At 46.3% G+C, this 27,645-nt stretch overlaps 1 protein-coding gene across 9 annotated transcripts; it reads right to left on the bottom strand.

Moving 5' to 3' along the window:
- Positions 1 to 34: 34 nt before the first annotated feature.
- C8H4orf54 (chromosome 8 C4orf54 homolog) lies at positions 35 to 22,450 on the bottom strand. 9 transcript variants are annotated; one of them, XR_014813327.1, is made up of 5 exons: positions 19,897 to 20,134; positions 13,316 to 18,791; positions 12,715 to 13,046; positions 12,356 to 12,485; positions 8,225 to 11,337 (listed from the first exon to the last, which is right to left on the bottom strand). XR_014813327.1 is itself a non-coding variant. In XM_084973334.1 (4 exons), exon 3 carries the CDS (start codon positions 18,759 to 18,761, stop codon positions 13,353 to 13,355), a length of 5,409 nt encoding a protein of 1,802 aa, XP_084829460.1. In that variant the 5' UTR covers positions 18,762 to 18,791; positions 19,897 to 20,126; positions 21,761 to 22,450; the 3' UTR covers positions 35 to 4,744; positions 13,316 to 13,352. The 9 variants fall into 9 exon arrangements, 5 of the variants coding, with proteins under 5 accessions (XP_084829460.1, XP_020957388.2, XP_020957387.2 ...); XR_002346855.2 differs by lacking the exons at positions 8,225 to 11,337; positions 12,356 to 12,485 and adding an exon at positions 35 to 4,744; XM_084973334.1 differs by lacking the exons at positions 8,225 to 11,337; positions 12,356 to 12,485; positions 12,715 to 13,046 and adding exons at positions 35 to 4,744; positions 21,761 to 22,450 and having other exon boundaries at positions 19,897 to 20,126.
- Between the last annotated feature and the right edge of the window lie 5,195 nt (positions 22,451 to 27,645).

Genomic DNA, 27,645 nt, shown 5'->3' with positions numbered 1-27,645 from the left:
GCTTGTTTTTTGAGTGAAAGACAAACAATGCATGTTTTCTTTGCATTTACTTTTACTGGAAAAAAAAAAACAAACAAACCAACAACAACACAACATTTCTTTTTTTCAAGAGAGTCAAAATAAAAGACCATTACACAAGATTGCACAATCACTTACAAATGCTGGCAATTAAAGGGACGTAGGCTAGTCTCACAGAGTCCTTGTCTTTGTTTTCTCCATGTGCCACACACTGACAAAGTGATTCTCGGAGCTGTTGGGCTGGATTCACAATCCCACTGGCCATGCTCACTGCATTCCGTAACTGAGTCACACCAGACCTCAGGTAGGAACTCTTCCACCGAGATGTCTGTCTTGAGAGCAGCTTAAATGTTCATGTTCTTTCCATTTCCCACTGGCTTTTTTCATAGCCAGGGGTATAAGTCAGCCTTGTCCAATGTCTTTCTCCATTTACCACACAATTTACTCTCCTCTGATTGGGACATAACTTCCTCAGTCTTCACATTCTTTCCAACCACCACTGTCTTAACTGTACAATAAGATGATTTCAACGTCAATATAGAAACCTACATCTTCAAAGGGGAAGAAAAAGAAAGGACCACCTGCTAGAAAAAGGATACAAGGATGATAGGTAATTTCAGGGAGCCCTGGAAAGGACTTTCTGCCATTAACACTAACTTGTAAAAAGCCATTGCGCAACTTAAAAAATGAAATAAAATTCAATGTATTGTGTGAGTGTGTTTTATTCTGCACCATTATTAATCAAATAGGAATACCACCAATAATATGCTCTAGTTGCAACATGAAACAAGATGTGAAGAGCTTACGATTGCTGCTGAGAATGTTCAGTTCTCTTCTGAGACCCGGGGCATCCAAATGAGTCCAATTTCCAGAATCCTTCCCTGGGTCTTGTAACACATGTGCCACAGATGGACATGTTTTTGTATTTCCCCAGAAGACCAGAGTCTGCAATTCCGATTAGGTTCAAGCTCAAGGTATGACTTAGCAAATGCTACATGCTTTGTTAATGATTTTATGCACCTGTGAGGTCTACTTAGGACCCAGAAGTTAGTTATGAATATAGAAAGTCTCTTGCAAATATATATCATATCTATATCTCCTTAGGAATTATGTCAAAGCCTAACATATTTTGTGAATTTGATTTTTAGAAGTAGTTTTTCTACAACAAACCTACACAGAATTTTCCACCTCAACAGTACTGATAAAATACAGGGCACCTTTTTCTTTCAAGTATTTGGGTAAAATAGCATACCCTGAGAATTTGGGGTGCAAACCTACACCTTGTAAACTGTAGAATGAACCTCCTCAAGCACCACATAGGAAAATGTATACCGTGATAGTTTTTAAACACAGAGACTATGATTGAATGTGTTTTCTCATGCACATATATATAAACTTATTATGAAGTTATCATCACTCTACTTAAGAATCAACACTGTCCTGCAGTCCAAAGTATTTTTCAGGTAGCATGAGCATTCAATTTGTAGCAAACACAGACTTTCATTGCTATGAAATATGAAACATAATTAAATTGCATTAAATTTCTTTAAGAGGCAAGAATGATGAAGTCAAATCCAAAATTAAGAACAAGAAATACGTATCGCTAGATATCTCCCAGTGATATATGGATGAATTTGAAAGACATGTTAACATTTAAGATTTATTATAAAGATGTCAAAGGATAATTTGTTTTAGCTTATTCATTCAATGATATCCAGAGAGCCATATACATACAAACTTAGACACAGACAGACATACAGAGAACCTATATGTTAAGTCACTAACTGCATATTTGGGCTTCATTTCATTGTAAGGGCACTTTTCAGGGAGGGTTTTTTCAGAAAATACATTCTGGTAAATTAAATCTTCATACTAGTTGCATATGTGTTCGGTTTTCCAGAAAGCAGTTCAAATGGAGCATACTTCAGCTTGACCATTTAACCAACAGGGAAAATGAGGAAATGGGTTAAGATTTATATACACAATGCCCTATGGTTCCTCTGGAAAACTAACTCACACATGTAACCCTGAAAGCAAATGGCAAAAGCCAGACTCTGCAGTTCTAATTAGAGTCAAGCTCCGGGCACTAATTAGGAACTGCTGCATGCTTGATTATTGGTTTTGTGTACACAAACTATAAAAGGGTCATTCCATAGCTGAAAGGACACTGTTAAAGCAATGATCTTATGGGTCAGAGGACTTCATAGATTCTTGCTTCACTCCTCTTTACTTTGGTTGAGAAGGGAAAGGCACGACTACTTCATTCCGATATCAAATGCAGCCTCAAGATAAAATAAAACATTGAAAATGGGCATTTAGATTTACCTCATGTCTTTAAAAATGTTCCTCCCTCTTACTTGAGGTAGTAAAATGGCCCGGCAGCTTTGATTTTGTTTTTTCATGGTTTGAAGAAATAGCGAAACATAAAATGATATGGTGTCCACAGAATATCATTTGAAAGGTCCATTTGTAACAATTGGACGTGTACTACATCCATAGCAGCTTCTCAGAGAACATGGACCTTCTGAAACGACTGACAAATGAAAAGTTCTCCTTTCTTTCCTCGTTTCTGTCCTACTCTACCGCAATGTGAGAATTTAAGGCTCAGATCTGCCGCTGATAAATAACGATAAAGAACTTATGGGACCTCCAGACCCTTGGGTCGATAAGACCTCTACACATGTTCTAGGAAGGGAGATGCCTCTTTTTGAAGACGGGACAAGCAGCTGACGATGCCACACGAGCCCTGGATTTTCCTAAAAAAAGTCACATGTGGTTTTAACGGTCTTATCAATTCTGGTTCTACCCACCAAATCCTATCTAACGTGTCACCAGATGTGTTCAAACACTGGAGACTTCAAGGTGCTGCTTTGCGTATCATCAGTTTGAGATCTTTGATATATTCTGCTTTCTTGTTTCAATATTAAGTGACCTCATGCCCAGCCCATCTCTACTGAAAATGAGGAAGGGCTGATGCCGTAGGAGATGCTTCCCAGTGGTGAAAAATTAAGTAAGTTCTGGGGTGAATATGCTGATGTGCTTGGGTAGGAAGACCAGAGGAATGACACCTTCCCCAAGCACATCTTTTCCAAACAGAGACTGTTTCATATTTCATGTTCCACGTCTCCTATGGGAGTCATTTCATAGCTCATTAGCCCAATGACCGACTGAATTGTGATCAGAGCTGACTATTCCTGCCTCAAACCCCTCCTTTTACTCATCAGAACTTTCAGAGTAAGACCCCTTTAAGGAAGGCCCTCCGTGTGAAATTGAGTTTTATTTAAAGAGTCCAACTGATATGGAAAGCATAACTACAAAGTAATGAGATGACATAAATCATACAAAAATAAGTCTTATAATTTTTCACGCACACTTCAGTCTTGAATAGTATAAAATTCCATGGTTTCCAGAAGCAGTTTTAAGCAGAAACCAATATTGATGATCATTAAAATCAAAATAATGCTTAGAAAATTACCAGAATGCTTTATCATTGAATAGGTAAAAGGTGATTCCTAAAAAAAACAAAAACCAAAAAACAACCTGGGAGAAACTTCAAGTTATTCTTTTAAAAAGTAAAAAATATTCCAACGTAACACGTGTTGAATATATATTGACTCACTTATTAATTATGATGCGCTGAATATTCATCTGTTCAATCAGCTCTTCAAAACTCACCAGGAACACTCACTAAAATAACCTTTAGAACTGGGCTACAACTGAGGCAGTACTGACTGTTGATGAAAGATCTGACGTGTCTTAAAACCATAAGGAGCAAATAATGTCATCCTTGGTCATTGCTATTGGTATGGCTAGAGCTGGAGGGAAATCAAGAGTTTACATTCTACCTCACTGCCCCAAACAGGTCATTCTTCAGACTCCAAACAATTCGTGAGGGATGGGAATATGCAACTACGGAGGAAATCACTGAAGAAGAAAAATAATGCTCTCCCCTCATAGCAAAAGTCGGATTCCTAGAGGGCAAAAGAAGTTTGATACCTTTTTGAAATGAACTTAATTTTAAATGCAACCACTGGCTCTCCAGTAATTCAAGCCATTTTATGTGAAGGCAACAAATAGTGTCATGGCATTGAACAAATGGGAAAGTTAAAACTAGGCACACAGGTTAAAACCACTGTTTTTCACAATCACATTTGAAATCATGCGAAACCCAATAAAAGAGCATGTAAAACATAACCAAGAGAACGACTAGGCTTGGCTGGTGTAGGATTCACAATGCAGACCCACCATATTTAAATCCAAACAAATGCTACAGCTCTGCCAGCTAGTCCTGATATATTCCAAGAATTTATAGGGAGATCTGTGATCCAAATTACTGATTTGCTGCTTTGGTTTACAATAGAACCCATCCTATTCTGTTGTATATGTTGGCTGAACTATGAGAATGCTTAAGAGATTGTTTGCTTAGTCGCAAATGCAGGAGGGGAAGATGAATAGAAAGCTTATATCCTGTATTAAAGTATAAAAAGAAATCGTTTTACACAGGAAAAAAAAATAATGCACCCATTCAATCAGCTTAGTGAAACTAAAATAACACAAACTGTCTTAACAGAGTTATTCAGAAAAATATAGAAACTTACACACTTGGTTTATAAGAAGCAAAAACTATGAATAACACAGGTAGAGGAAGTTTTTCAAATGGATTCTTAGTGATGTTACAATGCAGCCTTCAGATTTAAAAAGTTTTGTCCATCTTTCCGTCTTGTTCCTATAAACAAACATAGTCAAAGAAAAGATTGTTAGTTCTAAATTTCACTCTTCAAAAACCAAGAAAAATGCCAAAATATATCCTATTTAACTATTTGGCTAATTTCAATGTTAACAATGCTGAAGTTCACATTTTAAAATGTGTTTAGTGAATGTGTTTCTGAATCTACTACACATCATACTGACTTCAGGAAACTGTCCTAGGAGTTCCTGTCATAGCCCAGCAGAAATGAATCTGACTAGGAACCATGAGATTATGGGTTCGATCCCTGATCTTGCTCAGTGGGTTAAGGATCCAGCATTGCCGTGAGCTGTGGTGTAGATTGCAGACGCGGCTCGGATCCCGCGTTGCTGTGGCTCTGGCATAGACCGGGGGCTAGAGCTCCAATTAGACCCCTAGTCTGGGAACCTCCATATGCCACGGGTGTGGCCCTAAAAAGACAAAAGACAAAATAAATAAATAAATAAATAAATAAGAAATTGTCTTAAATGGAACTTCTCTTTGAAATTTGAATTAAATACAGTCAACCATTCAAAAATGATTTTAGAGTTAAATATTTAGTTTCATTGAAACCATCCATAACAGACATCAAATAGTGTAAAAGATATGTTCCTAAAATATGCAGAAGTGGTAAACTAAATTGAAACATTTGAAATTTATCATGAGTTATTAATCTAAATGAATAAACTCAAATTATATAGAATTTCATACTGTGCCTTTTGTTTAAAATGAGATATACTGGTTAGAGCCTATAATTTAGTTCAATCCATTCTAAGACAACATTGCCATGTTCAAAAGCTTACTGAAAGTTAGCCCTTTCTTTCTCTGTAGTGTATCTATTAGGACCTCGCCTAAAGAATTTTTTTTTTTTTTTTTTTTTTTGTCTTTTTGCTATTTCTTGGGCCGCTCACGCGGCATATGGAGGTTCCCAGGCTAGGGGTCTAATCGGAGCTGTAGCCACCGGCCTACGCAAGAGCCACAGCAACGCGGGATCCAAGCCGCGTCTGCAACCTACACCACAGCTCACGGCAACGCCAGATCCTTAACCCACTGAGCAAGGGCAGGGACTAAACCCCCAACCTCATGGTTCCCAGTCGGATTCGTTAACCACTGCGCCACGACGGGAACTCCAAGAATATTTTTTAAAATTTATTATTATTATCTTTTCTAGGGCCGCACCCACGGCATAGGGAGATTCCAGGCTAGGGGACGAGTCGGAGCTGTTGCTGCCGGCCTACACCAGAGCCACAGCAACTTGGGATCCAAGCCGCGTCTGCAACCTACACCACAGCTCACAGCAACGCCAGATCCTTAATCCAATGAGCAAGGCCAGGGATCAAACCTGCAACCTCATGGTTCCTAGTCGGATACGTTAACTGCTGAGCCACGACGGGAACTCCCTGAAGAACATTTTTTAATTAACATTTGGGAATTGATATTTGAACATAATATCATGAAGACAAAAGTAAGTGCCCTATAGGTAATATTTGCTAAGGACTAAAAGGCTCTGTCATGTGAAAAATAACCTCCAAGAAGCTATTTAACCAATTATATGCAATCAGCATAGTGCGGCAAAGGATATTTTAATCCTGCCGTCTAAAAACTTACCTGTGTTAAATATATGCTTAAGGAAAAAAAAAAGTGTAAGAATTAATTATGGGTTTATAGCTCATGTGTATATATTTTGAGTTTGTTGATTTCACTCTATCACATTTTATCTTGAGAAATGATTTTCAAGAGGAAAGGGACCATGTGGGTTTGGAAACCTCTCATTTACTACACTTAAGTTTTTTTTTTACCTTGAGACACACAGAGCAGCAACAGGAAAAGAAAATACAGTTACAAGGAGGGGAGGAGAAAATAGAAGACGAAGAGGAGAATTTTAACACAATCCAAGGACAACTCAGGCTGAGTCCCATCATGAAGCAAGGTCTACAAAGGTTCCCTGAGCAGAGTCAAACAGAGTGAGACGGACAAACAGACAGACAGAGGGCACTACAGGATGGGAAGAGCCGACTGAGGAATGGAGGAGAAATCGGTTTCTATGAGCTGCTGGGATCATTTTTAGGGACCTATAGCCTAGGTATGGCTTTGTCATTCACTCACAGGACACTGCCTCTGCTCCTTACTTACATCAGCTTCAGAGGAATTTTGCTTGAAATATTGAAAGTAATAAAGGCGCTCTAGTAGTTCCTGTCGTGGCGTAGCAGAAACAAATCTGACTAGGAACCGTGAGGTTGCAGGTTCGATCCCTGGCCTCGCTCAGTGGGTTAAGGATCTGGCGTGGCCGTGGGCTGTGGTGTAGGTCGCAGATGCGGCTTGGATCCTGAGTTGCTGTGGCTCTGGCGTAGGCTGACAGCCGCAGCTCTGATTTGACCCCGAGCCTGGGAACCTCCAGGTGCAGCAGGTGCAGCCTTAAAAAGACAATAAATAAATAAATAAATAAATTGCTCCAATTCCTATGAAGGATAAAATAGTAAAAATTGCTGGTTTAAACCTAACAGAGGGTCATGAAGAAGTCAGTAAAGCCAAAGGAGTGACTGCAGATGTCACTGGGCAGTTTGGCCTAAATGACATCCCACGATTTTAGGGCCACAACACATGACAGGGTTCAGCAGGAATGTTGGGTCAGATTTTCCCTTGCTGCACACAGGCTTGCCCCCAGACAGAGAGGAAAATCACCACGCGTAGTGGCAAACTATGCCCAGAGTTGTATAACATGCTGGAAAGCTGCGAGGGATACTAGAGTACCCTGGGCACAGCCAACTGGCCTGCCCCAACGTATCAGGCAGCTCAAAGGGGACTGCAGAGCTATGGGTATGGCCAGTCACTTATCTAGAGGAGGAAGATTTTGAGCCAGGGCTGCCTGACTTCAAGGCACCTGTACCTGGGTTTTAGTCAAAGCCACCCAGCTCCCCTTGGACTGAAATGCGTGGTCCCATCAGTTTCCAGTGGATCCGGCTCTCAGGTGACACCCCACACTTGCCCCTCCCCACACTCACCCAGAATTACCACCCGTCACCCCATTACACACACACTTGGAGCCACAACCCCTAGGAGTGCTGAGATGGTCTCTCTTTGGGACATACACTGTTCTAATGACTAAGGAGAGCTAATTTTCTAATCAAAAAACAAAAAAACACCATACATGGAGGCTTAGTATATGCTATACATCACCAGATTCAGAGTCTTTTTCTAAACTTATTCCCTCCCTTTTCTCCCAAATAAAGGAAGAGGGGCAGTTCACAACAAGGAACTGAGGCGTGGAGGGCAGAGAGGGAGAAAGTTGCGAGAACCGGGGGATATTGAAAAGAATAGAGGCCATCCAGTTCGAAGGGCCTGGATTTCAGTTAATCTGTTGATCTGGGACAAGCTATTTTTTCATTTGTCAGATAGGGATAAAAATAGTGCCGACTGGCTTAAAGAATCAAGTAGCATGATGTTATATCTCAGGATGTCATAAATAATTTATACACGTTATCTCTTTTCATGTTTTATTCATTTTATAAAGGGTCGAGAAGAACATATGATGGCAATAAAATTATGAGGAAAAGCACAAAATATTAAAAGTGGGGAAAACTGCAATCCAAGAAAAGAGAAAAGGGGGAACGAAATGGCAACAAAGACATGAGGAAGGTAATAGAATTATTATCATACTAATTGGGAGAGGAAGTCACAATCAAGTTAGGAAAAAAAAGCAGAAATGCATAAACTGATTGGGGAACGTAAGGACAGGACGCGTTGAAGAGGAAATGTCCAGCTTGCAGCCTGCAGCCCTGCGGCCTTGCTCGGTGCACAGGGCTCAGACCGAGGAAAGAGGCGCAGGGCCCACCCGCTTTGGGTGGCTTCTGGGACTCTGAAGCCATGCCGTCTGTGACAACAACAGACTCCAAACAGAAAAGGGACGAGAAAGGGAAGAAGCACGGTGGGGCTTTAAATTAAATCAGCCTCAAGTGAATGGTCAAGGAGAAACCGCAATAAAGAATCATTTACAAATAGCCAAGAACATAAAGTAAGTTCTTGAAGGGCGAGGGAAGAGAGGAGGGGAAGTGAATAGTGGGCTGGAGTCCCGAGAGGAGGGCCACCAACGCAGGGTGGCCCGGGGTGAGGGAACTGGGCAGGAGTAAGAAAGACAAAAATGGAAAGTAGACCCTGGTCTGGGATACTTCAGGATTTTTTTTTTTTTTTTTTTTTTTGTCTTTTTGTTGGGATGCTTCAGGTTTTGAGTCCCAACTCTGCCCTCGAAGGACACTGTGACTTAAGAAAGGTCGCATAAGCTCTCTGAGCCTCAATTTCCTCCTGCAATGTTAACATAAGGGGACAGGGCTTGATGATCTAAGGACCCCATGGGGCCCCTTTAGAAAATTCTACCAAACTAGCTCCCCCTGAAGCCAGCTCCCTTTCTCTTTCCACTCCCATTGCTGCCTCGTGGGGCTCTGCTCTGCGGGGAGAAATTATGATGCGGAAGTTGGGAGAAAAGAAAGACCAGTGATGCTGGGACAACACAAAGCACACTGAGGAATGAAGATGCGAGCGGGTCAAGTTTAACAGAAGAAAAAAAAAAAAAAAAAAAAGGACATTCAGATGCAAAAAAAAAAAAAAATTGCAATACCCACTAGGTAGCAGGCAATGTGCCCATAAAGGTTTCCTGTTGTTCTTATTCCACATTAATCTTTATGCCCTTATAAAAGGTATTTTGTATCGAGGATCAAAAGTAAAATTTTAAAAGAAAAATATGGTGTCTGGGTGGGCAGGAGAGTGAGTACATCAGGGAAGGAGGACGACATGATAGAAAGCTGAAACCAAAACCAGCTCATCAGGAAAGGCATCAAAGGCCCTGTGGAGAAGGTTCTTCCAAAATAAAAATCAAACCACAAAGGCCTAAAACAGAAAAGGCCTAACAAACAAGGGGGAACCTTGTGATGTTTTGAACAGGTGCGCTCAGCACATCGGTGTGTTACAAATGGGTCCCCGTTGTGATTATCTGGCCACTGGGCCACTGGCTGTAAATGGCCTGGTCCACCACCATCTGTGATGTCACGACAAAATACAAATAAAATAAATAATACTAGTAACTATCGTCTGAGATGGGCTGGGACCTGGCAAAGTTTGAGGAGCACTGCAATTTTGACCACAGGAAGAAGAGAAGCAGGAAAGACCCACCTATAAAAGCAAAACAAGAAGGAAATTCATAACAGAATAATCTGAGAGTAGCGGCAGCTGGTTCTGCTCAAATCTACACCGGGGAGAGGGCAAGGCTCCCTGTTACAAGGGGCAGCTAAAAATAGATGATGAAATACTTATTATTTGAGCTGGAAGGAATCTTAAAGGTTAAGACAGGACTTGAACACTGGTTTTGCAGGTCTGTGTGTATGTCCGGGTCTGTGCCCTCCAGCGGGAGTGCAGACTCCTGGCTTTGGGACAGTTCCAGGTCACATGCGGGTTTAACGGCCTCACCGCAGAGTACACCATGGCTGGTGGAATGTGAACATGTAATTCATGTTTGTTGAATGAATGAGGGAATGAGTGCATTTTGGTCAAACATCCATTTTACAAATGTCTGGACTAGGCAGTGCCGGTCCCAGGTGTCCTGGCTGCCACTTCAGGGCTCATCACGCTCCTCTGCCATCCATGCTTCTTGGCTCCATGTTTCCCACCAAGGAATATACACAGCACCTGGGGTGGTCCAGCAGAGGGGAGCCAGCCCCAGGGGTCCCGGCTCTCTCATCCTCTGGGAACCTCAGCAAAACCATTTCTTTCAAAGCCCCGATTTTCTTGTCTGTGAAATGCTGTGCTTGGATCAAAGCATTTACATGATTTTTTAGGTGAAAGGGGCATATGAAACCTTATTCTCAAGGAAAAACTCTGGTTAAGGCTGGTTTTCAAAGGAACTCTTAAGCCAAAATTGGCGCTGAGCCTTCTCACCCTGGCCTTCATCAGTGAGCATCAACTGATGGATGGGGCTGTACAATGTATGTGAACTGTATTTAAATTTTTTTCACACAAAGAAAAGGATACCCTTTTTTAAATGTATCTGAAAAGTGGCATAGAGCTCTCAGGAAGGTGAATTTGGAAGGATTTTAGTTATTATCTGAACTTGGGTCATTACATTTTTACCGGTACACAAAAAGTAGAATAATTAGTTTTGGCCAGTCTTAAATTGCAAAGCCAGCTTTCCGATTTGGATGGACGAAAACACAGGTTGAAGAAGGGAAAAGCTTTCAAAGAAATCACTGTGGAAATCTCCAGTATGAAAACCTCTGATTTGCATTGGTTTCCGAGGGAAACAATTCCTGGCCTAATCCCTAATCTCTCCAGACTCAGCTGCAGGGGAAAGGCCAGAGGCAGTGAAGGGACACCATGGGAGTGAGTGTGTGCCCGGTTCCTCCCTCCTCTGGGTCCTGTCCTCCCTTCCCCTAGCTCTGCATCTCCACAGCTCACACAAAGGCCTCGGAGGATTAGCTGCTCCCAAATAGCCTTAGGTAAACACCCCACCTGTCCAGAAGATGAAAATGCTTTTGTCTAGAGGCTTCTTACTCTCTTCCTTCTGCAAAACGAATTCTCTAAGTTTCTTCCACATGCATGTTTCTTTTCTGCAATGAACAAAAGTTGCATGACTTCTCTTTAATCCTCCCCTCCCCTCTCTTTTTGTGACTGTCACACAATTCTTGTCACCAACTCTTGGAAGAGAAGAATTCAAATCATCTATTTTTAGACCACAAAGTAAAATCAGGCTTGTGCGTTCACCTGAATTCTTAGAGAAAGACCCATGGATGGTTGAAGAGTGGGCTAATGTTGTCTAGCAGTCCAATAAATATAACGCACAGTAACAGACCCTTAATTCGGAAAAGTTCTGTATTTTGCCATACACGGTTATATCATCTGAGATTTGGATAGATTTTGAGGAGTAGGAATTATTGACATGAGCATGTCATGGGTGTTAGAGAGTTTGTGTGGCCAAGAACACACAGCTGGTGAGAAGATGCTGGGACTCTGATCTGATGATCCTACCTCCTAATTTCAGGCTCTTTCATTGCAGAAAGAAACGATGTCCCTCTGTTTTTTTTTCAGTACAGAAAAGACAGAAATGGCTTATTTCTTTTGGATAAGCAATGATAACATTCCTTTCCTCTTCCTCCCCTTTCTTGGTTCAGTACACGCTTACCAAGGAGTGAAAGGCCTTGGGAACATTTATGATGGCAACCCTTCCTCATCTGAAGGGGACAGGAGAACGAGGGAGCAAATTTGCTCCCCCAGTGCTGGCAGCTTTGCACTGTATCTTTTTTTTTTTTTTTTTTTTTCCTTTTTAGGGCCACACTAGTGGCATGTGAAGGTTCCCAGGCTAGGGGTCTAATCGGAGCTACAGCTACTGGACTGCACCACAGCCACAGCAACACAGGATCCGAGCCACATCTGCAACCTATGCCACAGCTCACGGCAATGCCGGATCCTTAACCCACTGAGCAAGGCCAGGGATCAAACCTGCAACCTCAGGTTTCTAGTCAGATTCGTTTCTGCTGTGCCACAGTGGGAACTCGCACTGTATCTTAAGGTTGCCCCCATCTTATGTGTTTGACCTGAAGTGTCCTGGTTCCGAAAAACCGAGCTCACCTTTCCTATCGAGTTCCACAGACTGTAGTTACAGCAAGGATTCCTGTCTGTGTGGATTAACTTGCATGTCAGAATCTACATCTACTGCATCTGATTTCCTCTAGAAGGGAGCCAGGGGAAGTGGAGTTTTCTGAAGGGAGAGAATGCAGATGTGAAGTGAGCAGCAGAGTATAGTGGACTCAGTCTGAAGGGGCTGGATCAAACAGCACCTCCATCCAAGGAGCCACTGTAGCTCCAGAACCTCCCGTCTCCTAAAGGTCAAGCCGTGTGTGTGTGTGTGTGTGTGTGTGTGTGTGTGTGTGTGTGTGTGTGAGAGAGAGAGAGAGAGAGAGAGAGAGAGAGAGAGACTTTGGACTCACCTAAGAAAGCATTCTGATTGAAAACAGAAAACCAAGAGCTTCAAAATACAGTCTGTTTGCATAAGAAACTTCAAGAGGAAGATGTGCCGAAGGGAGAGAAGGCTTTCCGCAGATTTCAGAAAACCTTCTAACAAGGAAGTGTCCGTTTTTGACTCTCCGAGGAGCAACCAGAGTAACAGTGTCTCCAGCTGTTCCTGCCTCTGTCACGGGGGCTGCTGGGAATGGAATGAAGCTCCCTCCACCAAATCCAGCCCGGGTTTTCATTTCTTCCCCCTGCCCATCTTCACCCAAGGCTAACCTGGCAGAGCCAAGGCTCACTTCCCTCCTACTCACTGTGGGAAAAAAAAAAAAAAAAAAACACTCAGGCACTTTGAAAAGGTCAAAGGGGAAAGGGCAGCCGTGGGACTGAGAAGTGGGAAAGAGAAGGGAGCTTGGCAAGAAAACTAGGTCCTTAATAATGTGGATGGGGTTTTGCTCTACCCTTCCAAAATGCCCACGTCTGGAGACAGCCTGCTCTGCTGTAAATCTGCCACTTCAAACACCAAGAAACCGGATTGCTCTTAATCCCTTAAACCTAATTATCAAAGAGACGTTTACTCACCAGCAGCCGCTCCCTTCTGCTTTCTGGTGACCGCTCATCATCTGTGTTCCACCACGAAGCTCATGGTGGTGCCGTCAAAGGAGGGGGGGGCAATGATCCTCGGCCCCAGGGGCTGCGAAGTGATGCTGATGACAGGCTTACCGTGCAGCTGAGCGAAGCCCTTGGCCCCCACCAGCTGGGATGTGGCTGCTGGGGCAGAGGAGGAAGAGGAGGCGGGAGACTGACCAGAGGCCATGAAGTAGGGGGCCTCAGGAAACGGGGCAGCTGCCTCTTTGCTGGGGGGCTCTGCTGCCATGGGTGAGAGCTCACCGCCCCCCGGAGTGTGAGCAATTGGTGTGGGCTGCAGGGCGTTGGCAGGCAGCACCGTGGGCAGAAACCCGGGGTAGATCATGTAGGTGGGTCCGTAGGCCCCCGGACTCAGGGCCAGGGGAGGCACAGGGAGGGACATGGGAGCCAAAGCCTGCTGCTGAGAGGTCATGGGCACATCCACATACTGCCCTGTCTCGGGGTCAAACAGTCTCCGGGTCATGGGCTGCACTGGTGTGTCCACCAGATAGTACTGGCCAGTCGTCACGTCCAGGAGCATCTTGCGCTGGGTCTGCTGAGGCTGTGGCTGCTGGAAGGGGTCCGTGGGAACCGCAGCTGGGCCTGCCGGGGCTGGGGCAGGCATGCCTGGCGGGGAGAAGCAGAGGACCTGGGGCTGGGCCCCCTGCAGGGTGAAGGGCAGTGGCTGCTGGTGGTAGATGGCTGTGGGGGGGTGCTCGGGGCTCTGTGGCCCCGTGGGGGCAGCTACCGTCTCCCGGGGGTTATCAGGTTTGGTGCGCCAAGCCGGCCGGCTGGTTCCACTGACCTGAGAGCCTTTGGGGCTACTGGGGACCTGGCTGCGGGCACTCAGGGGGGGCAAGCTGCAGAGAGTGGCCGCCGAGGAGGCTGGGGGCCCCTCCCTGCCAGCCCCAGGCCTGCCCGCGAGCTCCCCAGCTGCAGAGCTTCCCTTAAGAGGGATGGTCAGGTAGTTCTCACTGTCACTGTTCCTCTTTTCCAAAGTGCTGCCGTTTTTCCTGTGGGTCACCTCTTCGAGAGGTGCCCTGGTGGCCGGAGAGATCTTGAGGGACCGCAGTCCCTGCGATTTGATGCCCTTTGCCGCTGAGGGACTTTCTGGAGAAGGGCCTTGCGGAAACTTGCCAGCGACACCCCCGGTCTTCTGGGTGCTGCTGGCGCTCACTGTGAACACGTTCCGGGTGCTGGGGAGCGGGGGCAGGGGCTGCAGGGGCTGCAGGGGCTGGGCTCTGTCCGCATCCTTGTGCACGGGCGGGATGTAGAGGGACCGGGGCCTCTCCCTGGCCAGGTTCTCAAAGGCGGCCGCGCGGGCGGACACGCTCTCGGTGCTCGGGTTGGAGTTTCTCCGCTGCAGACGCTCCGCGGGGCCGCCTCGCAGGACCACCCCGCCTTTGTTTCCCGCGCCCCGCTCTTCCGCCTCGCCCAGCCGTTTGGCCACCTTGTCGGGGTCCCGCTCAGCCCCCGCGGCCCCTTCCCTCTCCTCACTGGCGATGAGCGACAGGACGTGGCTGTCGGTCATCAGGGGCAAGGGATCGCTTTTCCGCTTCCACTCGTTCCTGTTGAAGCTGTACAGCTCCTCCATGGACCTCACCGCGGCGGTCAGCTTCTCCAGGGCATTGCGGGATGGCCGGGGGCCTTTCCCTTCCTCCTTGGCCTCCTCCTCTTTGACCTTCTCTGGGGTCTTCTGAGCCTTGGAGACGATCTTGAGCACAGGGAGGTAGGAGCCCTGCTCAGGCTTATTGGGGGCAATGGTGGCCACAGGCAGCCTGCCAGAGGCCCTATGAACCAAGACTGTGCCTTCTGGCGAGGAGGAATTCAAGACCCGGCAGCCGCCCGCCTTGCCCACGTTCTCCCTGAGTTCTCGGTCCATGCTCTCTTCCCTCTGGTTCACCACTGCCTGGCACGTAATCACCATGGGGGACAGGGATCCAGATCCTCCAGCTGCAGGAGCCAGCTGCCGAGGTTTGGGCCCGGTCAGCCCCTGCTCTGGGGTAACGCTGCCCTTATCGCTGCTGTCCCCTGACCCTTTGATGAGTTTCCGGACATCTCTCACCTGGTGGAGGGGGCCTTGTGCCTTGGACTTGTCCCTGACATCTCTCACTTGGAACTGGGGCACTTTTTCCAGGTTGTCCCCCCGGAAGAGCTTCTGCTGTGCCCTGGTGTTGTCCTCAATGGTCTTGAAGAGGTTAGAGGCGCTGCCACTGGCCAGTTTGGGCGTGAGCAACTTGGCAATGTTGAAGTCCGAGCTTGGCTGTTGCACACTCCCCAGCCGGATCTTGATTTCGGGAGCCTTGGGCCTGATCACCGCCGTGGAGGTGGCCTGGGCAGCAGGGTATTTGGTGGCCTGCTTCCCCGGCTGCTTGTCCTTGGGTGTCTGCTGGATGTTAGGGACAAAGAGGCGGGACATGATGGTGGATTTGCTGGCAGAGATCTCCCCGAGATCGGCCCTCCAGTCGCCCCCTTTGGGAAGTTTCAGCTTCCCAACGGGGGCTTTTTCTTCTCGCTTCTCAGCCTCTTTCTCCTTCCATGACCGGAATGCACTGTTCTGACTACGAAGGAAGATGCCCTTGACAGTCTCTGATGCACTCTTTTTAATCTCACATACTTCTTCTGGCTGTCCGTCGGCGAAATTACGGCTGGAGCCGGCATGGCTCTCTCGGGGGGCACTGGCTTTGAAAATTGGGGATTTAGACCCGACCATGGACCCCTCCCCACCTGCATCAGACACGCTGACCACCGTGTACTCAGAGCCAGCCTCCGAGTGGCGAGAACTCTGCCTCTGCAGGCCCCTGTCTCGCGGCTTCTCGCCCCCAAGAGGTGGGCCCTCTGCCTCCTTGGCCGTGCTGGACAGGTTGTGGTGGGATGTGTCGGTGACCTCCCCCCTCTCCATTTTGAACTCGTGTTCTCGCTGCATCTTCTTGGAGATGACATTTTTGAGCAGACTGGAAGCAAACTTGGACTTCTTCTGGGGGCCATCAGCGCGGGAGGCAGGCTTGCTGCTCTCTGAGGCCTCGGAGCCATCATCCGTGTACACCGACCCGGGGCCCTTGCTGGGGCCTTTGGTGGCCTTGCAGGGCCCGGTGGCTGAGCTGGCTTTGCTTTCACTGCGTAAGTTCAGAGGCTCGAGAAGGGTGACCACGCGGGAGCCCGACTGGACCTGCTTCTGGAAACACAGAGGTGTCTCCACGTGTTTGATTTCCCCCTCGACTTTGCTGACTACGAACTCCAAGGCCTTGGTCTGCGACTTCTTGGACTGGATGTAGAGCTGGTCTGCGGCGGTCCTGGCCCCACTGCCCTTCCTCAGCCCTGCAGCCACAGAGGCCGCGCTGCTCCTGAGGAGGCTCTGTTCCACCCTGGCTCCAACGCCTCCACATTTTAAGTCCAGGAAGGTCGACCAGCGCCCAAAGCCGACCTCGGAGAGTGAGGAGGACTCCCGGGAGCTGATGTTCAGAGCCTCGAAGTAGGGGTAAGCGAGGCTCCGGAAGGCCCGGGAGGTCAGGTTACGCACCTCTTTGTCGGCATCATCCAGCTCGCTCACGGCACTGGAGGCTCCGCTGGAGTAGTCCACCAGCTCCTTCGCCCGGATGGCCCCACACCGGGTTTGCAGGCGAGCAGGGACAGCGATGAATTTCTTTGCATGGTCCTGAGCCACGGCTGCAGCCGGGTCTTGCTTCAGTGAACTTGAATTGTGTTCAGCAGCTGTAGAGACGCGGAGGCTCATGTCGCCTTCATGCTTGGCAGCATAAATAATGTTTTGCTTTGCACACACGTTGCTAGGCTCATTTATAGCCCGGGAAGTCGGTTTGATTGATAGGAGGATCTGGCTTGCTGCACTCCCACAGCTGCTTGCGGCGGCTGCTGCCCCTGAAGCTGCCTCCGGGGGCTCCGGCAAGGGCTCACTCGGGGTGGCAGTGCCAGGCCCCGTGGGTGGGGGAGTGGGGTCACTGTCCGAGGGGCCGCTGCCCACTTCCGTGCTGCTGGTGTCGCCACCGCTGCTGCCCGCGCCGGGGCGGGCGGGGTCACTGCTGGTGGGGCTGGGTGTCCTGGTGGCGTTGGTGCTGGGAGTGGTGCTGAGGTAGCAGCTGTTGTCATCGTCCTCTTCGGTCGGAGTGGTGACATCCCCCGGGGTCTCGTCGCTGCCGCCAAAGGAAGCATAGTCCACGAATGAGTAGATCACGTTGTTGTCCTCGAAATCCCAGCGGGAGGCCAGGCCCACGTCGAAATCCATGTCCTGCTCTACCTCGCTCAGCTGGATCTCGTGGGTGGTGATGTAGTGAGCCTCCTGACTTTTTGGGGGGTCCCTGTGGCCCTGAGACTTGGCAATAATGTCTCTGCACTCTGTGGCATCTTCTCCTCCCCCACCTCTCCCTCCTCCTCTGGCTCCCCCTCCCCCACCTCCTCCTGCTTTTCTCCCTTCCTCTCCTCCCCTGGGCTGGCAGCTCACGGCATGCTCACCGCTGTCACTCTCAAAGCCTAATGATGAGGACGAGGTGGCCAGAGTCCCTGTGGATGCGGTGGTATCATCCATCTTGGAAAGGGAACCTTCTTCTGCTTTGTCCACTGGCGAGGAGGAGGAAGATGAGAGGTTGCTGCCCTCATCAGTTCGGGAGAGCTGGGACCTGGAGCGTTCCGAGGAGGCAGGATTCTTCTGGGGGGTTGGGGCCTGGCGCTCCTGACCGCTGGGTTCGTCTCGGGCTTTCTCCTTGGGATTCCTAGAGCCCCTCTGATTCCCCGGGCACGGCTCCAGAGTAAGTCTCATAGTCCGGGCACTGCTTCTCTGGTCTCCAGCTGAAGTGCACATCTCCACATATTTCGCCTCTTGCTGGGAGGAGGCCGATGGCCTGGGAAGTGGCCGCAGCTGCTGCTTTAGCTCCTGGCTATCTTGAGCTCCGCTCACCCCGTCCCCCACCTCCTTCGGTCTGACCAGCAGATTCAGCCCAGGCGGGGCGGCATCCATCCTGAGCCGTTGCCTAGGTTTCAGCGACAGAAAGAGGTAGCGGTGAGCACCGCCGAGGCTGTCCTGGGTCCCTCCCTGGCCCTGGAGGGGCTGCAGAGGAGCCCAAAGCAGGGTTCCACGTGCCTGGACTGGCTCCAAGGCTGTAGGCACCACGGCCACTGCTGCCACCACCTCCCAGTTCTTTAGCCCCGGTGGCGGGGCCCGGGCAAGGCTGAGGGAGGTGGGACGTCTCCTGGATGGGGTGGCAGAGGTGGTCGGTGGCCAGGGGGCTGCTGCTCTGGCCGAGACTGTGGCCAGCTTCCCGGAACTGAGCTGTTCTGTCCAGTTGGTTGCCTGGCACCTTCGGCAGCTAGGAGTCTGAATGCCATCGGCCACGGAAGGAGCAGCATCTGTAGGTCGACCCCGGGACTCCCAGAAATGAAAGGAAAGCATGTGCTGTTTCTTGTGAAGCTTGTCCCTTTCCTGGATGGGGTAAGAGTGGGTCACGTCATTCCAGAAATATTTTTAGTGTCTATTCCCTAGTCATACTGAAACCGCACTTGAGGGTAGAGAGAAGAGGCTCTAAGATGAAGGGAGAATGTTGGGGGTGGAGGGACATGGGGGTTCTAGTGGAAATCAACCAAATGGCCTATGTCATCTATTCCAGGGACATCCAGCAGGTAGGGGAGTATTCTTCACTCATTGCTGTCTTTCACTCCCTAGTCTAATTAAATGTTCTTTTTTCCTCCCTTGTTTTAAAATAAAATCCAAATTCAGCATTGCATTTCAAATCAATTAAGGACACCCCAGAAAGCCTTCAAAAGCTCTCAGACATATGGTAGCTTTATGTAGGTCTCAAAAATCTATGCATTTTCTTGGAATTTTCTTCGTAGCTCAGCAGAAACAAATCTGACTAGCATCTATGAGGACACAGGTTCTATCCCTGGCCTCACTCAGTGGGTTAAGGATCTGGCCTTGCTGTGAGCTGTGGTGTAAGTCGAAGATGCAGCTCAGATCTGGCATGGCTATGGCATAGGCCAGTGGCTGCAGCTCTGATTTGACTCCTAGCCTGGGAACCTCCATATGCCATGGGTGAGGCCCTAAAAAAAGACCAAAAAAAAAAAAAAGCAAAAAAACCCCTATGCATTTTCTTTCTCTTTCATCTCAAATCAATTGAGTTCTGATAATAAAGCTTTTCATAGGAATAAACCCCTCTATTTCGCCTTCCCCAAAGTTCCGCTTTATGAAACATAATCTGTTTGTTTAAAAATAGGAAGACTCCCTTCTAGAATCCTTCCTGTGTTGACTCGAAGTATAAAAGAGCAATTTCCAAAGACTTCAAACTTAACACTTTAAAATAAACTTTTAATTATAGTCACTAAAAGGGAGCACGTGAGTCAAAACTGACACTATCTCAAATCCCTACAATCTTAAAAAAGTTCCCTAAACTTCTAAAATGGGGGCAAGACAATAAACCTCCAATTAAATATAGCCTGAGCTGCAGCTTCACGATTCAGTTACACTGGCGGAATTCCAGACCTGCAGGGCACCAAGTCAAAAGGCAGGAAAGAACAACGAAGGCACTTACCCTTCATGAGTACAGTGCAGCTTGGAGGGAGGTTCAGGGAGGAAATGTGACCCACTGGCACGCCCCATAGAAACGAAGCCAAAATCCCAGTTCACTGGCTCTGAAATCCTTCCACTTCAGACAATTCAGGGGTGGTGCAAGTGAATCTGCCAGGCCACCCAAGATGGGAGTTCTCTGCTGGCCATCCTCGGAGCAGATCCCTTGGGTGCTCTCAGTGGGGAACCAGGACCCTAGGTGTGGTGAGATGTGGCCCTCATCACCTGCCAGGCCCAGTTCCACCACTATACATAGTCTATGTGTCACTTATGCCGATTGAATAAAGCACTATTTTAAACATTCACATTTGTGGGGAACAAAAATAACACCATCAACCATCCCCTTCCAACATGAGTGCCACCCCCACACAGAAAAATGTTCCTTCCTCTGGATGGGTGTGGGGGGAGGTATGGAGTGGGAGCCCCCGGCAACTGAAGCATCCACCTTCTCATCCTTGGGATGTGGACGGCACTGCCCTGCCACTCTCCCGGGACAGCTCCCTTCTGCCCCCGGCACTGCCATTACATACACGTCAAAGGGAAGTCTGGAAAGATCAAGTATCACAATGTGGATATAAAGCCAGAGCACGTAGATGAGGAGAGTGAAAGAGAAAAGGAAACAGAAAGAAACAGAGAGGGGCAGAGAGGAAGGGAACAAAAAGGAGAGAGGGAATTGGCCAAATTTGCCATCAACTTTTTTTTTTGATTAAATGGCACAAAATCCTAGATTACTGTTATTACTATTTTTGCTTTTTAGGGCTACACCCAAGGCATATGTAAGTTCCCAGGCTAGGGGTCAAATTGGAGCTGCATCTGCGACCTACACCATAGCTCAGAGCAATCCTGGATCCTTAACCCACTGAGCAAGGCCAGGGATCGAACACATGTCCTCATGGACACTAGTTGGATTATTTCCACTTCACCACAACAGGAACCGCCCCAGACTCTTAATGATAATAAAAATTTGAAATCATCGTAATTACAACTAAGAGTTACATAGTCTTTACTATGTGTGAGGCACTATCTCAAGCACTAAATGTCTATATTCGTTTCTTTAATTCTCATGACAACTTAGGAAGTTAGGTATAATTATTATAGTGGTTATAGATGGGAAAACTGAAGCACAGAGATGTTAAGAGATTATGGAGCAGAATCCAAAGCCAGGTAGTCTGGCTCCAGAGCTTGATCCGTAACCATGATGCTACAGAGCCTTGCTGACTTCCCCACTCAAATACTCGCTATAGCGCCTGGATGCTCAATTACAGGGGAGCAACACATCCTGGGTGATTTTATCGTCATGACCACAAAATAAACCATAGAAGCATCTCTTGGTTTTGTTTTGTTTGTATCCTCAGACTGTGTACACATTATGTATTCAGGGATTAAGGAATATGAGCCTATAAATAAAATGAAATAAAATATAATGGGCTCCTGCAGGCAAGCAGAGTATTTTCAATGCTCCATTTCAATTTCGCTTGGAAGCCTTGGACAAGAAATCCTGAACACTGCCTCAAGCACTGTGAGCCATCCACACTCCACAGCTGAAGGAAAGGCAGCGTTTTTGACCGCAAGGCAATTTTAGTCTAAGAAAGAATTTTTCCAGCACTTTCCATATGGCCCTGTTTGTCCTGACAACAGACTTCAGCAGTTTCTCCCTGTAGTTGGCAAAACACAAAATTGGAAGGTCAAATGCTGGGATGTAGGTTAAGGCATAATTGTTTAATGCCCTGAGTTCTGGAAATTTACTTCCAGAACCTTCCGCCAGAGAGCACAACCTCCGCCAAAACTCCCCGACAAAGAGAGAGGGTTATCCTAAAAGAGGTACTTACCTCCAAAATATCTGAGGGGCTCCTTTTCTCTTTTCTATCTAAGTGAATGGCAGTATAGAAAAAAATTGTAGAAAAATCTTTTTCAGATAAAGTCCATTTCCAAAAGGCAGGGTTTGCTTCAAGCCACAAATTCTTCAATCAAAAAAAGCACAGAGTTTGGAGTAGGTCAGATTCTTTTAAACTCTTTTTTTTTAAAAAAGAAACTCATAAAAGAAAAAATAATGACCAATTAATTGCAGGGTAAAGTAAAATAATGAGGAACACTAAACTTCTGCCCTCGGGCAGTTTCAGAGTTCTGGGTCAGTATATGTTACTATTAAAATCATTTTTTTCATCATTCATTAGCCAGAGAGCCTTTTATTCCCTAACATGACTGCAGTCACTTTTTTTTTAATCGATGAACTCAGTGATTGCCTACCTGATCTCAGCTCTTGAGCAATTAATAGTGACTAATGTCACCAGCGTTGACCCATGTTAAGCAAGTACCCTTGTTACACCAGGCAAGGTACCCTGGTAGATAACTTTATATGGGAATTCAAAGAGCAACAAAGGAAATGACTCAGTGTCATTATTTTTATCTCTGCAGAGAAAGTTTCTTAGCATTCCCCAAAAGTCTTAGGAGATGTATCATAGCAAATAACATTCAACATGATTAAAGAAATTCAGAATGAAAGCCAGCCTATCCACCATCTGGTAAAGGGTGTGGCATCTTTCAGGTCTCTGACAGTAGCATGGTATGATGGACAGATGTCTCATTCAAAAGGAAGAACAGTTTGTCAGATGTAGACTATGAGGCCAGAAATGGGGAGATAGGTTTAAACTCTGACTCAGTGTAGGAGGTGGAGTTCCCGTCGTGGCTCAGTGGTTAACGAATCCGACTAGGAAGCATGAGTTTGCGGTTCGATCCCTGACCTTGCTCAGTGGGTTAAGGATCCGGCGCTGCCGTGAGCTGTGGTGTGGGCTGCAGATGCAGCTTGGATCCCGCATTGCTGTGGCTCTGGCATAGGCCGGTGGCTACAGCTCCTATTAGACCCCTGGCCTGGGAACCTCCTTATGCCACAGGCGTGGCCCTAGAAAAGACAAAAAAAAAAAAAAAAAAAGAATCACATCTGAAGGAAAGGCACCATTTTGGTTTGTTTGTGTTTGTTTGTTTGTTTTTTGCTGGTGGTGCCCAGCGGTATCTGTTTATTTAGTTACTGAGGTAAATGGTTTGCATACTTTAGCTCTTTAAATCCTCTTAAAAACACCATGAGGGAGTAATTATCATTCCCCTTTTATGGATAAAGAATTGAGATTGAGAGAAGATGGGTAACCTGGATTATTTTCACGACTCCTAAATGCTGGAGCCCTGACTCCCTGGCTCTGAGTGACTCAAGCCCACGCTCGGTTGATGCCTGAGCTTTCCGTCCATGAGACGGAGGTCACAGGCTCGTTCCCAGTGCTGGCCCGTTGGCTGTTCTGCAGTCTCCACCAGCTGCCTGCACACGGGAGCAGCTGGTCACCATGGCGTCCAAGGAAACGGAGTGGCAGGATTAGTGTAAAACTATCCCTGTGACCAGAAAACAGCATGTACCGTGAGGATGAATAAGTCGCCCTATCTTCTTGTGCAGAGAAGAGCACGTTGTCGTAGAAGCGTGCCATGCACATCGTAGAGGCAACCTCTTAGCTATGCCCTTAAAACTTGGAAGGACAGGAAGGAACAGTTCACGACCAGAAATAAAGCTCAAGAGTCCAAGACACTCAAGCCCGCACCCAGAGGGCAGCGGTTGTGCAAAAAATCCTTAATTTTTCCCCTCAAGGCAGATGTGTGTCAAGGGCTTGCTCCTCTCCGGTACCCCCTTCCCCAAGCGCTCGCCTCTCTCAGTGGTCTCCCGGACATTTTCCTCTCCCTTTCCCCAGACCCTGCCCCTTCTTCTTCTTAGCCCCTGACCATAGTTTCCATCTCATTCTCTCTCGAGGGAATAGCAGAGTTTTTGGTGTTTCAGAGCTTGCTGGATAAAGAAAAAGTGTCCCTGCCACACCAGCTGCAAAGTGAAGCATGCACAGGACAAATAAATTTTCCTCTGTAGAATTGTGCCCACTTTGAACAGCCTACCTCTAAATGTTTGTCCACCTCACTGGGGAGAGCTGTCTGTTAGCCTAGCCTGTAGGAGGCCAGAGCCTGAGAGGGCAGTTGCTAAGGTTGCCTCCTTGGTCTGGGAAAGCAGGTCAGGGAAGATGCCTCCTTAGGGTTTCACCAGTTACTGGAAGTTTTTTTCTGGGTGGTGTTGAAACAGAGTTTAAATCAGTGGTCTCCTCAGCTGCCTGTTTATGCACTAACATGAATGACTTATTTCTGAGACTTGACAAAGGAATTTTATGTTTGCCTTTTAATTCTTTTTTTAAAAAATATACTTTCAATTTTTTAATTTATTATTTGTTTATTTATTTATTTATTTTTGGCCACACCTATAGCCTGCAGAAGTTCCCGGGCCAGAGATTGAACCCAAGCCACAAGCAGTGACAATGCCAAGTCCTTAGCCTCTAGGCCACCAGGGAGCTCCCTGCCTTTTAAGTCTTGATATTGAATCTGGGGTTTGGGGGGGGGGGGGCTAAAACCATGTTTCTGGGTTTTTTGGTGTTATTTGGAGGAATATTTCCTCTCCCCACATTTCTCATTTCAGACTGCAGCAATTTCAAGCAGGAGTCTTTAGAGATATACTCAGTATTTTGTTTTTCAGCTTTCCATTTTCTATGAATATTTGGAATCATTATGAAAACTGTTTCAAATCCCATCTCGTTCCTTGCTTCACATCTCACATTCAAATCTGCTCAAAACTGAGATGCAAATTAAGCAGCATTTTGGGAAAATATCTGACAGTTTCTATCTGTCATACATAATAAGGCCATTAGGGTTTAATAATATATGTACAGGAATGTTTATTGCAGTGTGTTATGACAGCAAACAAATATTGGAAACCACCTAAATATCAACCAGTGCAGGATGGTTGATTGATCCCAGTGTATACATGCTATGGCTCATTGTGTGGACATTCATTCCCCAGATGTTAAAGGAACAGAAACATATGTTCCAATCTTGAAAGAATTTCCATGAAAAGAATCTTACAGAACGAAATGTGTTAATGTGATTCTATATCAAAAACAAGAATAATAAAACTCAGTAACTGGAGTTCCCTTGTGGAACAATAGGTTAAGGAGCCAGCACTGTCACTGCAGTGGCCTGGGTTGCTGCTGTGGCTTGGATTTGATCCCTGGCTGGGGAATTTCCACATGCCATGGGTGGTGGCCAAAAAAAAAAACCCCAAACCTCAGTAAATGAACATGTAGTTGCAGCAACAGAAACTATAGAAATACAACACCAAGCTAACATTGTTTTTGTGTATGTAGGAAGATTGAACAATTATTAAATTTTCCTGTATGCATCTCAGTGTTGTTTGAACTGTTACAACAAACATGTTTTTCCTTTACAATAAAAAAATATTATTTTTGAAAAATTTCATTGCCTCCATAAACTTTAAGTTAAGCCCATTCGGCTTAGAATGGAAGCAAAGACAATTTATACTGCTCTATATTGTGGTAGACCAAAGCAGCTTTTTAGTTTTACCTCCTTAATTTTACTGATGTAGGACATGAAGTTCAGAGAACATAAGTATCTTGTCCAAGGTCGCATGGAAATGAGTAGAGAAGGCCTGGAATCCATTTCTCCAGGCTCCAGACTTGGTGCTTGTTCCTGTGTTGTTCAGACTTTGTCATCAGGGGGACCAAAGGGGATGGGAGACCAACTTGCATTCTCAAAAAAACTGGGGTATGTTCCCTAACAAAGCAAATAATGTTATTACAGTCTTATGTTTTACCTTAAAAACTAGCGTCACTTAAACAAACTATGGCCAATGCAACATACAGGTGGATCTCACAAATGTCGTGTTAGGAAAGGAAGCCAGCTGCAAAGAGAGCATACTACATGATTCTATTTATATAAAAATCTAAAACAGGACAAACGATTCACCGGTTTTGGAAGTCAGGATGGTGGAGACCTTTGGGGATGGTGACAGAGAAGGGCCGGGGGGGCTCTGGAGTGTTGTCAATTCTATTTCTCCATCTGGATGCTGGTTACTTGTTTGTGTTTACTTTGTGAAAGAACCTGAGGCTGTATACCTGTGATGGTTCACTTTTCTATACACATTATACAATATCTTCATTAAAAAATTAATGTGACAGTTACAACCATACTATACCCCTATCTCTTTTCATAGGTATTTTTTCCAATCTTATAAAGTTGATCGTTCACTTTTTGTGCCACTTCACATCCCACTTGGCAAACTCGGCGGTGTCTCCAGAGGCGTCAGTGCTGTGGTACCGATGAGAAGTGGTGTCATGGCCAGATCTGACTGCAGCAGCAACTCAGGATACTTCAGGCCAGTCCACAGAGCGTTCCAGAACTTGAGCACTGGAGTTACACTGCCTGAGTCTGAATAATGATGCTACCTTTCCCAGCCGTATAACTGAGGACCACTAGCAGTTTAACTTCACTTTATCCCTATAGGGTACATGTCAATAGAGCTGTGAGGATTAAGTTGGATAATCCACTGAAAGCTCTCAGCACAGTGCCTGGCCCATAGTAGACACAGAATAAAGGTTTATCATTGCTTATTCTTGTTCTGCTGTGTGGAAATGTTAACCCTTCTCTACCTACACGTGTGTCTCCCATCTCCGCCCCCAACAAGGACATTACATTGCTGTATATGTATCAAATGCTCAATATTTTTTAATTGAATTGAATCCAATGTTTCCTATACTGTGTAGGAGAAACTCCCGTTGCCTAGGTTGCATTTAAAGTTGCCCTTCAGGAGTTCCCGTCGTGGCTCAGTGGTTAACGAATCTGACTAGGAACCGCGAGGGTGCAGGTTCGATCCCTGGTCCTTGCTCAGTGGGTTAAGGATCCGGCGTTGCCTGTGAGCTGTGGTGTAGGTCGCAGACGCAGCTCGGATCCTGCATGGCTGTGACTCTGGCGTAGGCCGGTGTCTACAGCTCTGATTCGACCTCTAGCCTGGGAACCTCCATGTGCTGCCGAAGCGGCCCTAGAAAAGGCAAAAAGACCAAAAAAAAGTAATAATAATAAAAATAAATAAATAAATAAAATAAAGTTGTCCTTCCTTTTAGTCTCCACCTATGGTTTCTTCACTGTTCCCTATTAATCCCCAAGTCTAAAACACGTCTAAAACCTTTTCCAGGCATGCCTTGCATTTTTGTATCTTGGGGTGTATCTTTGCTTATGTCTTACACTGTGCTCACTTCCCAAAATATCCTTCTTCTCCTATACCTCCTATAATTTAACCAGTCTTTTAAAACCAAGATGAACTTGATCTCCCATGGCTATGCTTCTTGTTTTTTGATTCACAACACCCTTTGAGAATTTGACAACGGTTACTTGACAATTCTCTCTCTTAGAAAAAAATATGTACATACATACAGACAACCCTATTTGGCAGGTTTCCTAAACCCCTTGAACCCTGGTCCAGGGCCTGCCCATGGTCCACAGACTCCCATCATCATTATACAAAGTGACTCTTCTTCTCAATGCTAATAGTAATCCCTCACTGGACTAATAAATTGTCCCTTCTTGTGACATTTATTTTTACTTTCTTGTGTTTCTTTTTTTCTTATATCCAGAATAAGAAAAAAAGAAATGTGAGTTTCTTGAGGATAAAGACTTCGTTCCACACATCTGTTGATAATAACTAGGCTGTCTTGCACACAGTGAGTCCACAGTAAAAATATGTTGACTGACTATTCCCGTATCATCTGGATGCTCTCCTCAGGTGATCTCATCTGGGCCCATGTTTTACATTGACTGTTACCTGCCAGTATTATGCCTTCAGCCTAGC

This window comes from Sus scrofa, chromosome 8, assembly GCF_054392235.1.
Source record: "Sus scrofa isolate SSC_HxYL_T2T_F1_AM1 chromosome 8, Sscrofa_HxYL_maternal_Yorkshire_Landrace_v2.0, whole genome shotgun sequence".
NCBI classification, from domain to species: Eukaryota; Metazoa; Chordata; class Mammalia; order Artiodactyla; family Suidae; genus Sus; species Sus scrofa.
Note: the sequence above shows the minus strand (reverse complement) of the source record. Positions and strands in the feature narration are given on the sequence as shown.

Coding starts and splice junctions, on each gene's coding strand:
- C8H4orf54 (XM_084973337.1), bottom strand. CDS start 19,964: ATGGGGCGTGCCAGTGGGTCACATTTCCTCCCTGAACCTCCCTCCAAG. Junction 18,787..19,896: donor CTGCACTGTACTCATGAAGG/GTAAGTGCCTTC, acceptor CATCCAGGAAAG/GGACAAGCTTCACAAGAAAC.